This window comes from Squalius cephalus (assembly GCF_949319135.1).
Source record: "Squalius cephalus genome assembly, chromosome: 13".
In the NCBI taxonomy this organism is placed as follows: Eukaryota; Metazoa; Chordata; class Actinopteri; order Cypriniformes; family Leuciscidae; genus Squalius; species Squalius cephalus.
The window spans coordinates 35408014-35420619 of NC_137134.1; the positions used below are offsets into that span (position 1 = coordinate 35408014).

General features: G+C 36.9%; 2 protein-coding genes across 2 annotated transcripts; one reads left to right on the forward strand and one right to left on the reverse strand.

Annotated features, from left to right (window-relative positions):
* The first annotated feature begins 313 nt into the window (after positions 1–313).
* LOC307170034 (kelch-like protein 23) lies at positions 314–3154 on the forward strand. Its single transcript, XM_079890966.1, has 3 exons — positions 314–1357; positions 1939–2347; positions 2635–3154. The coding sequence occupies exons 1-3, from the start codon at positions 349–351 to the stop codon at positions 2939–2941; spliced, it is 1725 nt and encodes a 574-aa protein (XP_079747092.1). The 5' UTR covers positions 314–348; the 3' UTR covers positions 2942–3154.
* Positions 3041–12023, reverse strand: cers4a (ceramide synthase 4a). Its single transcript, XM_079890969.1, has 11 exons — positions 11582–12023; positions 10420–10599; positions 8853–8970; positions 7868–7986; positions 7714–7771; positions 6261–6311; positions 5417–5509; positions 5203–5331; positions 4703–4809; positions 4422–4578; positions 3041–4288 (listed from the first exon to the last, which is right to left on the reverse strand). Coding segments are annotated over exons 1-11 (1206 nt in total). The 5' UTR covers positions 11584–12023; the 3' UTR covers positions 3041–4096.
* Positions 12024–12606: the final 583 nt, after the last annotated feature.

Genomic DNA, 12606 nt, shown 5'->3' on the forward strand with positions numbered 1-12606 from the left:
GCCAAATGGATATTTAAAACAATTTTTTTATTCATGAGTATTTCCCAAAGTAAAATTCTCATATGGGTTAGAGCTGTTCAGTTGTCCAAAATCTACCCCTTGTAGTATTGACTTGAATCTTGCATACGTACACATTTCAAACCTTGAAGTGGAGACTGACTTCAGCCTTTCAGTGTATAATAATCCTTGAAAAAGATGTCCTTTAATATATTCACAAAAGCATTTTGTGTGCTTTCTGAAATCAGGCATTGCTAGCACTGTACCCAAGATATATTTAGCCCTTGTATTCCTTTGCTTGCTGACCCCATTCCCATGGAGAGTATGTGACAGGCTAGGGCAAGGCTATAAATGTCACATGATTCGCTTCAACAGAGAAGCAAGTGGTGGGAGGGTGAGTGCACAATCATGGCTTGTGTACAGCAAGAAGTAGGTTCCAATGTTCGGAGCTCAGAAACTGAGAAAGATTTCATTGAGGAGGACCAGCATGCTGTCATTGTCGCTCCTGATGTAGTGCTCCAAGTGGAGGGGGAGTTATTCTTTGTGAACCGCAAGCATTTGGCCCAGCTGAGTCCATACTTCCGAGCCTTGTTCTTCGGCGGGGGTCGGGAGAGCACCAGGAAGCACATTGAGATTAAGGGAGTGGGACTACGGCAGTTTCACACCCTAATGGAGTTCACAAAGAACTTAAAGCTGACCCTGGACAGAAAGAACGTCCTTGATATTCTGGAGGCCGCCGACTTCCTTCAGTTGGACAGGGCTCGTCTACTCTGCTGTAAGTTCTTGGAAAGGCAATTGCATCTTAGTAACTGCTTGGGAATGATGGCATATGCTTGGCAGCTTGGCTGTCTGGACCTCTACGCCGCAGCAAGGGAAGTAGCCTTGACCCATCTACCTGCCATAGCCTCCGAGCAGGACTTTATGTTCCTTTCAAAGGAAAGCATTGCCAACCTCCTCGCTAGCGACAACTTAAGCATTCCCAGGGAAGACCTGGTCCTTGACGTGGCCCTTCGCTGGGCAGCATTTGCCCCAAGTCGGGAAGAAGACTTCATGGAACTAGTGGGCCTGGTTAGGCCTGAGTGCTTAAGTCTTCCCTACATTACTGATCTTCTGACCAAGATAAACAGTTCAGATCCACGTGCTAAGCTAATTTGTAGACTGAACGATAACTTGCCCAGTAGTTGGACTATGGGCAGGTCTTTCCCTAGAACTCGTTCAAGGGAAACTCTGTTTGTTCTCGGTGGGTCGCATGAGCAAGAAGAGCAATTGCTGTACCAGTTCCACCCCTACAGTGGAAGGTGGCAATCCCATCCACCCCTGCAAAAGAAGTGTCTCACGCAGTACTCCGTGGCTGCAGTAGGTAACAACCTCATCTGGCCCTATACATTTTAACCTGCAACAAGTTGTTATCATAACGATAATCTGGATAATGGTTGATCAGATGTTGCATGCCTTTCCCAATATAAGCTTTTTATGTCAGGAGTGCCCAAACCTGTTCCTGTAGAGCTAATCAATTAAAAGTACTACACTTGTGCAAGAGGGTGAGCACAGAACAGCATATAACCAAAATGCTTTGCATTATGAATAGCCAACCACAACTATTACCAGTTATTGTGCAGTCATACATAAGTTAAACAACTTTATTTGTTCTCTGTGGACCGCATAAGAAAGAAATGCAGTTGTAGTATCAGTTTCACCCCTACAGTGGATGGTGCCAATCACATCCATCCCTGCAAAAGAAGAGTTCCTTTCAGAAGAGTTCAGTTCCAACCCAGCTCCTGTTTTGTAACTATCGAGTGTTCCTGATCTTAATGAGCTTGTTTAGGTGTTTGATTTGGGAACTTTGCATTAAGGTAGATCTCCAGGAACAGAATAGGGATGTTATTTCACATTCTTTGTCTTACTGTCCTCACCATCTAAAATGCTATTTCTTTCTCTAAGGGGACAGCATAGTAGTGACTGGAGGCTACTTCCGGGATGTGTTGTGGTACAACGTGGATTGGGTGAGCATTTATCAATGTGCCAATGAGCGGTGGGTGGACGGCCCGGCGATGCAGAAGTCCAGACACAGCCACTGCTCAGCGGCTCTGGAGTTCAAGCTGTTTGTATTTGGCGGTAGCATGGATGAGGGACCTGTGGCTGACGTTGAGAGGTTGGTTCTGGGAGCAGAAGAATGGGACGGCGTCAGTCCCATGGTGAGGGCTGTGGAAAGGGCGGCTACTGTCAGTTTGGGGACTTGTATTTACGTGGCCTGTGGTCTGGATGAGAATGGAGAAGTTTACAGTGGGATTCAGAGGTACAGGCCAGAGGTTGACCAATGGGACGTGGTGTCATATTCTCCATTCCCACGGTGAGTAAATTAAATTGTGTCCAATTTGTTTTAGGGAAGAGTTGGGCAACTCTGGCCCTGACGGTCCACTGCCCTGCAGAGGTGAGCTCCAACACAAATCAAACAAGTCTGAAAAATCACAATTACTTGAAAACTACTGGCAGGTGTGTTTGATTAGGATTGAAGCTAAACTTTGCAGTACAATGGACCTCGAGGGCCAGAGTTTCCAACTCCTGTTTTCAGGCAATGCACAGATGCCACTTCAACCAGTCCTGTGTCAGTTCTGTACACATGAACTTCTTTTCCAGTTACGACCTTCTTGCAACAGAGCTCAATGGTGCTCTCTATCTCCTGGGAGGACAGGCTCTGCGCTTAGACATCGACACAGATGAGTGGACCATTCTTCAAGAGGACTGTCTGGACAACAAATTCTTCACAGGCTGTGCCACAGTAAAAGGGCAGATTTACATACTGAGCGAGAGGAAGATTAACAAAACATTACCAAACATGATCCTACTGGACCCTTACATTGACACTTGCTTAGAAATTGATGATAAAATACCCTGTCCTGTACCCATAAGAGGTTCTGTCACAATGCATGTGAATCCCTTCTAAAGCCACGTTAACACGGTTGTTTCTTTCAGCCAAATGACATGCAATAAACCAAATACAGAAACATTTTGTTGAGCAAGGTTGGGGATAATTAATTATATGAGGATCATTGTTCTTGACATTTTTATTGTTATTCAAAAGGTCACAGAGAAAATGGTGGAGTGAGAAACAAGTATGCAATAATAACAGTATTAAAGATGAAAGTTCTTATTTCATAATATATCCCTCTTCTGTCATCATTAAAAGTTAAATAACATCTGCAGGATGTTAGTATTAATGAAATCAGAGCACAGTAAAATCCCAATAACTAAACATACAAAAACAATCACAGGTCATTGTAAAACAAAAGTGAAACAGTGTAGGACAGATGCACAGATTTCGGACAAAGGCGCATTTTATGGCTATGGTGCAAATAAACAACTTAGGCTCGGTGTGTGAATGTATTCTAAATATGAATACATTTCCAGCCCTATGCAGAACAACAAAAACATTTAGCCCTTAGAGCAGATTCAATAATCAAGAAATTAAGGGGTCTACATAGGAGTCCTCAAATCCCACTTTTACTTTTAAGATTTCTATGCACAAATCATCGCATTTCTTGTTTAGTAAGGCAATGCACAACAAAAAGTACTAGGCTATCTTATAAAACAACAAGCCCCAGTAGTTCCTTGCAACAGTAGCAAAATCACAAAGACAATTGGATATTTCACCAATAGATGGCGCTCTAAGTCTTTTCTAAGTGGTCCACAAATGTCCATTTAGAAAAACAAGAGCCACTGCAGAAAGCTCACACTTTCACACAACTTAGAAGACTGAAATATCCATGTTTTGTTCTATTAAAAGTACTTAAAAAGAATGCCCCTAAAAATATATTTATATTACTGTTTAAGTTTTACAGAGCCATCACTTTGATTAATTAAACCAATTAAAGACAGCGCTTTGAACCCATATCAAATACAGTATACTCTAATGGTAATGTAATAATGCAAACAAGTAGTAGTATTTGTTCTATGCAATCAGTGCATTAGGTTCTCCAAATCACACAACCAAAACATTGTCAATCTGAAATCAAAGTTAGACCTTGACAAACAAGATAAGCCAAGAGGAGTGGAGGGCATTTAATATGTTTAAACATAAAAAATACATAAGGTAGCTTTACTATCTGGCTTTTGGTGTTCTGCTATTCATTTTTCGTCTTTGATTGGTTAAATTGTTCAAAACACAGTTATTGGCCAATGATGCCAATTTTGAGTTAAATGCACCGTTTTTCTGCTCCCTGCTGCACTCTTCTTCTCCAACTTCATCTTCATCAACCTCACTCTCTTCATCACTCCGTTCATCGCGTTCCACCTTAAAAACACGTTGACGTTTTTTATATGACTATTCCGAATCACTTAAAAAATAATTTACTTTTTAATATTTTTAAATGACTATTCTGTAACACTTAGAAAAAAGTTAAAGAGATAGCAACTTTGATACTTACTTTGCCTAAAAAGACAAATTTGTGAACCATTCGAAGAATCAACCAAGCCCAGAAGATGTGCAGTGCTTGAAGAACCAGCAATAGGCCGTTTAAGAAATAATAACCAGGGTACGGAAGAAAGACGTCCAATGAATCCACCACAGCTGTATAGATAACTCTGGAAATGAAGTTTATAAGTAATGTTTAAAGCCATTTGGACATCTTATACTTGAGAAGAATGTATTCAAAATCAGCGTTTCAAATGAAATGTGCCTTCATACACGATGCGATGAAGTTATTACCTGCACGGGAAAACCACGAGGCGAGTTACCAGGAAAACCACAGCGAAAATGACAAACAGGGCATCGCACGTCTTCCTCCATCCAGCGTAATTAAACATTTTAGCAGACTGCAAATCAACAATTAAACAAAGATGAAACATTGGTTATTTATGCGAGCGATAAACTGATGGAAGTCAATGTCGTTTATGTGCTTCATTCTGTTACTATTAAGGAAAAAACTAATATTTTCAAAAAGGGGAATTTGTGAATCTATAATGTATTTCCTGGTATTTATTTACCCCTGAAGCAAAAAGAACCTGAAACAACTTCTAAAATAAATCTGACAAGATCAAAGCTATTTTTACAGTAAAAACTTCTGCGATGAATATTGTGGACATTTGAATGAACACAAGTCTGAATTAATTGCCAATTGGAGCCATAAAACTATTGTTTCAACTCTATCACTATTCCCTAATGTATCCTAAGACTCACAGAGCAGCCAATCAAATTCAGCGATTTACCTCCAGCAGGAAGTCCGAGGAGTCGTGGACGAGCATCACCAGGGTTCCCACTCGTACATAATTCGCACAGTACGAGAATGCGATGAGGAAAATGGTGGCGATGTGATGAATGATTTGCTCTTTGAAGTCCTACACAACCAGGAAATAAAACACATTAGCACAATTTATCAATTACAAGATCCTTATAAGTTCATGTTGAAGGAGTCAAACTTACTTTGCGCTTTATGTCCACAGACACGCAGAGCAGAAGCGAGAGGTAGAAGGACAACTCCATGATGTAATACCAGTACTGAGCTTCTGCTACGGCCTACAGATGAAATCAGAAATAATATGGCAATATGATCTGGAAAAGCACAACTATGAATTTTATTCCTCTTATTATGTTGGCTTAACATAATTAAAAATATATCTATCTATCTATTTATCTATCTATCTATCTATGTATATATCTATGAATGTATGTATGAATCTAGGTATCTATCTATCAATCCATCAATCTATGTATGTATGGATCTATATATCTGTCTATCTATCTATGTATGTATCTATCTATGTATGTATGTATGGATCTATCTTTCTATCTACCATCAATGTATGTATGTATATATCTTTCTTTCTGGCCTTAAAACCTACTTTGTAAATCTACTTCGAACATAAAACTATTTTAGAATTAAAAGATTTAAACCTAAAACCTTTAAACTTAAAATTTTTAAAACAACTTACGCCGGCCTTTATTAAGCCAACGTCAAAGTTTGTCTTGACAAAAACATTTTTTTATCTAGTTTTAGATTAACACCAATATTCAAACAAGTAAAATGTTGATTTTGCAAGTTAACAGAAACATTTTATCCTTAATTTCTGAAAACAAAAGATTTCAACATATTTCTGGCTCTTGTAAGATGAATCATGACTGTTTTGATGGTATCGTAGGGTGCGGCGCTGACTAGTTCCTCAGATTTCTGCCTAATCTCCTTCAAAGAGGCTCAACAGAGAGTGGATGAAGTTCCTGGGATTGTTCACAGGAAGTGAGCGTGTGTTGAGAGTCGTTTGTTACGGACCTGTCTTGGGTATCCGTGCCAGCATTCCCGATGATCCCAAAACCATGGGGTCTGAAGAACATAATTTGACAAAAATTATTAAATGAGAATGTGCAAAAGCTAAGTTTTGATTACAAAAACACTTCTTTTTTATTTTTACTTTGGAGTAACATGCACTAATTTATTGTTCATAAAAGGACCACTAATTTAGAGATTATTAAGAAATAATTCTTTTTTAATAAATTTTACAAAATTTTTAATATAGATGGATAGATAGTTATCTCTAGAAATATTTAACTTTAAATAAAATAAATATTTAAACTAAAAAAATTCTTAACTTCTTTACTTTCTTCACTTTCTCAAGGCAAGATATCACAAGTGAATAGGGTAAAATTTTAACTATTAGATACAACCATACTTTCCCCAGTTTATTAATTTATTATTTATTTATTTTAATACAAGATTTTATTTTATGTTTAAATATGCAAATTACACATTATCTAATTCAATATGAACTAATTTGCATACATTTCCAGAACATTAATCTAAACACTGGATAAAGCCAGGTTCAAAATTATTGTTTGATTTTGTTGACATGTTAGAGTTAAATGTTTTTACAGAAGAGATTTTGGATTTATCTTTTTATCAGTCCAGAAATCAGAAAATACTGTCAACAGATTTAAACCTAAAACCTTTAAACTTAAAATTTTTAAAACAACTTACGCCGGCCTTTATTAAGCCAACGTCAAAGTTTGTCTTGACAAAAACATTTTTTTTATCTAGTTTTAGATTAACACCAATATTCAAACAAGTAAAATGTTGATTTTGCAAGTTAACAGAAACATTTTATCCTTAATTTCTGAAAACAAAAGATTTCAACATATTTCTGGCTCTTGTAAGATGAATCAGCCAGAAAAAAATAAATTTTCTCCATGTTTTTTGGAGTTAAATGTTATATAAATCAGGTGAATTATACTGTATCAACAAACCCCTCAGTAAAAACCTTCAGAATATAGAAGGGAATAAAACTGTAAAGTTTGGTGTGTATAAGTGCTACTGAAGTGGAGAAAAAAACTCATTTTGAGAGAACAGCCTTTAAAGATATGTATTGTAACTGAAATCTACAGACGCAAATAGATCCATTGCAGTAATATAAAAGCTTACATTTGTATTTGGGATGTTTTCTTTCCATAAGTCTAAAATAAGACAACTTATGGAAGCAGAATAGTGCAAGTAGTGTCTTAATTTAAAGAAATCATTTTTCATAATAACAAAAAAATACTACAAAATTATTTTTCAAGTTGAAAATTAGTTTTCAAGTGAAATGTTAAAAATAAAAACATTTTCTGAAATTGTCAGCCACATCTCGATATTTCATAATATTTACTTGCAAAGGTGATCATGAGGGGTTCGATTCTGAGGAAAGAATTGGTAAAATGCTTTAGAAAGATAGTATCTCATTGGAGAAACTCACATTAATCAGGGAGATGAGACCAGCTGAGAACGCAATGAGATAAAAGACAAACCTCCACCTGAGAAACCAGACAGAAAAGACCACTCTAATCAAATGCAAACCAGTCACAAATTATGATGTGGCCTCATTTTAGGCAGAAAATATGTGAACGTACGAAGCTTCGCAGAACTTCCTGGTGTTGCTGGGTCTGTCCTGGTTCCGGCGCTGACGCAGCCAGGTCTGGATTTGGCGCTGAGTGAGTCCGCAGTGCTTTTCCAGAACCACCAAATCATTCTGAAGAAAAACACAGACACTGTCAAACTAAAAGGGCCTTTCCCCAAACCATGCTCATTTTTTACCCTAAAATTAAAGGAAATATTAAAAGAAATATATTTCAAAATTCAATACATTATTACACTGGGACTCATTATATTACTTATCACTACTATAATATATATATTATAGTAGTGATAAGTAATATAATGAGTCCCAGTGTAATAATGTATTTAATTTTATATATATATATATATATATATATATATATACAACAGACATTTATTAATCTGTCTGATTTAATAATTATTAAAATGTAATGTAATTGTAAAAATGTAATTATTTTCAATGTTTTTATTAACTATTTAATGATTTATTTAAATATTTATTTAATTAAATATTTTTTTATTATTTTATTAATATACTATAATATAATTATCTTAGATTATTAATTATCTTATTACACATGCTTTATAATCATTAACAATGACTAAAACTTATTTATATTTTTATTTATAAATTATTAATAATTTATAAATGTTTAATATTACATTGTAATGTTTTGCTGCCTGCACATCATTTTGGAAAAAAATCTAAGTCAGCACTGAATGTATAATTCAGGGAGAATGCAATCCCAAAATGCATTGCAACAAAAATGCAGAAAATAAAAATAAAGAAAATGTAATATTTTTTGTTTAATACTGAAAAATATTGATAATATATTTAATTAAAAAACGCACAATTGCACCCAATATTTGTGTGCTACATCCTCGTGCGTATGCTCTTCATCATCAGGGTGTAACAGTGACATCAGAGCCTCTGATGTTGATAAACAGAATTAGATATCTCACTCTTGGCACACACAGGTGCACACGTGACTCACTAACCTGTGACGGCTGCTTCTTCTTCTGCAAGTAAAACGCCTCCAGCTTCGGGACAGGCGTGACATGAACCCAAACCCTGTCACGGACTCCCAACCATCGGCTGAGCGGCAACGCCACAACCCTACGACACACACACAATGGCTTTTGTTAAGAGAGTGACGGGGTTCACAGCAAACGCAAAAGATACACTTTTGACAGCTGATGCTGTCCGAAACTCAAGATCTTTACTCAAACGCAAGATGGTGGAGACCTAGATGTTGGGGACCATCTGATAATTAAAGGCCAAGATTTAGTTTCAGGAAGACGTAAGAAACAGCTGCAACCTGGAGAGAGTCGCATCCTTTCTACAGGTCTACGCTTGAGCCGCTCATCCAGACAAACTGGGAAAAAAACTTGACAACTCTATAATAATGGTGAATGTAACTGTCGAGGGCGAGTCCTTCACCTCATAACCAAAGGAAATCAATAAAAAATGTAATTTAGCATATTTTGTTCAATTCAATTTGGTTTAGACAAGCAACATTTTGTTGATTTGCATAATGCTTGTTAGCCCCTTTACAATTTTGTAACATGAAATATCTTCTGATTGGTTGACACTGTTTTCACATCGCACAACAGTTTTGCGTCAGTGCGTCACATTGCACCGGGTTAAAAATTGTATATTATTAAAAACTAGAATGTACATTTCCTGAAGAAAATATGAGTGGTCCTTGCAGTGGCAAAACTCGCCACTCGGTTGCTCGGATAGTTGCTACAATGTTGTACATGATTGCATACGAGCCAACAACCATGTCTGTATGATGTTGTGGAGCTGAAATATGGCTTCTATATGTTGCAATATGTTTGCTAGGTGGATCTAAACGGTTGCTAGGCTGTGAATGTCACATATGCATGGTGATCTTTACAGACTGTTTCCCAACTGAAACAAACGAGCCAACCCCCATCTCTATATGATGTTCTGATGCAGAGATATAGGTCTTGCTAAACGGTTGCTAGGGTACTCTGTTTGGTTGCTAGGGAGTGGCTTGGGAGCTGCCAATGATGAAACTCCAAAGGCTACTTCAGTATGCATGATATAAACAACTCTCATTCCTCTGTGACATTCAGAATGGAAGATATCCCTCTTTGGATTTTGGTTGCTAAGGTGCTCGACAATGGTTGCTAGGGCGGGGCTAGGAAGTGTTGAGGTGATTCATGATTGGCTGATATATCATTATGGACAGTATTATTTTATAATTATTGTGTAGTAATTTTTTTTTTGCATTACTTTAATGAATATTGGGTGGGAAATATGTTTGTGCCTACTTAGACAATGCTCTGCATTAATGTAACTGTTGATTGACGAGCGGTAAGGCAAAGATTCGTTTAACAACCTATATCTTTACAGGTGGAGATGCAGGAGTTTAACATGCAAGAATAAAACTAATCACTGTAACACATACTTGCGCATGCGTAGAAGCAAGCTTTAACAAGCTTAGTCTGCTTGGATTTAAAGCTACAGAGCACTATGTTCTACAGTAACGTAATAAATTTAAACATAATTCAATGAAGACATGATATTGATATCGACCTTTCAAAAATAAAGCGCAGGGCGATGAAACCCAGGGCCAAGGGCAGGCAGATGAGCAGGTCACGGGGTACGGGATGCCGACCTCCATCTGATGTCCCGTCTGCGATATCTTTCCATGTGACGCCAGGAGGAAGCCAGAAGTCCTGCCGCCAAATCCACTGGTTTACAAGTTCCTCAACCCTATAGACACAGTATAAGGAGAAAGTCATAAAAGGCTGCTAACTTATTACAGCAGATAAACCATCTACCGATGACACAGATAATTCAGTCAGCAGTAGCTGGAACGATATAATTCACAAACTCTATATAATAATTAATATTATTTTTTAATGAACTACTGCTTTAAAATGTAAATTTTGAGCGGTTGCTATGTTGAATGCATCACTCTGACAACTAAGTTTAAATAAAATAGATAAAATATATAATATTACGAGAAACATATTTTCTACTTTTATTTTAGCGGCCTCCATGACGTCACGACTCCACAGCGATTAGTCAATAATAGTTTTCAATAGTTTTTTAAAACAAATCAGACTAAATCGTAATAAACTATGCCAAATATTAGGGGTACATATGGGATATAAATCTAAAAAAAGACGTTAATTTCGACAAATTCCCAAATTATTTGGGATTTATTATTGTAATATTAATAAAAAATGCAACAAAAAAAGTCTGTACTCTAAAAATATTTTATTATAGACAGGAGATAAAGTTGACAAAAGTTTCGGGTCTTTGCCTTCGTCACTGACACTGAGTCTGTCATATTATAAGACAATAATTAAGAACGTTCAGTTGTTGTAAAGAAAAAAATATAAGGAGAAAGTCATAAAAGGCTGCTCACTTTTTACAGCAGATAAAACATCTATCGATGACACAGATAATTCAGTCAGCAGTAGCTGGTAGGCTACAATATAATATACAAACTCTTTATATAAAAAAATAATAATGACCGAATAGTCATTTTTTTAATGAACTATAGGCTACTGCTTTAAAATGTCATTTTAAGCAGTTGCAATGATGAATGCATCACTCTGACAGTTGAGTTTAAATAAATTAGATAAAATATATAATATTACGTTTTTATAAAGAAAACAACGAGCATGTTAGTATTTACTTATACGCGATTTATAATTTAAAAAAGTAATTTACTACAGTAGCCTACATGCTTCAATGATGAGAGGTGATGATTTCGGTTAAAGCAGGACACAGGCCTCTTCAAGCGTCTTTATACGTTTTATTATTATTATTATTATCAATCCAGTTATTCGATATAAACAGCATCCATCATCATGATCGCTCTACATCGAAATAAAAACAATCCCTCGCGCAGATTCTTCCGGCGAATTCGTAGGAATGCGCGCGACCGTGTCGACGACATCAACTCTCATCCACCACATCGACCTCTGTTTTTTAGTCTTTTAGGAGCTTCCACGAATAAAACTGGTCCTGCATTCATGAAATTATCCCAGAGTCGCGAGAATCCATGAAAACGCCAGAGAAACTGGAGATTTCAGCAGTAGAAGCAGCATCTCCTCCGTCTTTCTCTCCATCAGGGAGGAAAGGAAACATCATGCTGACTGTAAGGTGCTTTGCTTTCCACTAACACCAGTGTAGACGCCCCCTACCGACCATCAGATGAACATTCAACACTATCTATCTTTGTACATGTGTTGACTGACTGTGAGAACTTTCTGAAGATATGATCAAGCAGGATCTGGTTATGCTGAAATCAAAAGTCTCAATGGCACATATAAAAAATATGTGCCATTGAGACTTTTGATTTCAGCATAACAAATATGCCTCTAAGCCTTTTCCTGTTTAGTGTTTCTGCCAAGAAAATGACTGACAGGAGTTTAGAAGCTCTGCCAACTTTCAGTGTCAATAGGAATGTCCGTCAGTCCTGTCTGTCTCGCTCCTTACAATCCATCTACTGTCAGTTTTCATATCAGAGGGGATTTCAAAAGGAGGAAACAACATGTTTATTAATTGTTGAAAAGATCTCGTAAGCATATTGTTAACAGCACATACTCCATCTTTCTGAAAACATATGTTTGCACAGGTCATTTGTTCCAGCTAATGACAGTCCTGTAAAGTGCATTGCGTATGCTTTATTTGGCTTTTAATATGCATGTTTTCCCAGACTGCAGAGCATTAACATGTGGCTAAAAGCCAATGTAAACATCAAAA

What these genes read in the sequence shown, in the direction of transcription:
- cers4a (XM_079890969.1), bottom strand. An exon ending in CTGTGGACATAAAGCGCAAA is followed by an intron (nt 5,332 to 5,416) that starts GTAAGTTTGACT and finishes CTGGTTGTGTAG; the next exon opens with GACTTCAAAGAGCAAATCAT. An exon ending in CTCGTGGTTTTCCCGTGCAG is followed by an intron (nt 4,579 to 4,702) that starts GTAATAACTTCA and finishes CTTCATTTCCAG; the next exon opens with AGTTATCTATACAGCTGTGG.
- LOC307170034 (XM_079890966.1), top strand. Translation starts at nt 349, where the DNA reads ATGTCACATGATTCGCTTCAACAGAGAAGCAAGTGGTGGGAGGGTGAG. An exon ending in GTACTCCGTGGCTGCAGTAG is followed by an intron (nt 1,358 to 1,938) that starts GTAACAACCTCA and finishes TCTTTCTCTAAG; the next exon opens with GGGACAGCATAGTAGTGACT. An exon ending in TCATATTCTCCATTCCCACG is followed by an intron (nt 2,348 to 2,634) that starts GTGAGTAAATTA and finishes CTTCTTTTCCAG; the next exon opens with TTACGACCTTCTTGCAACAG.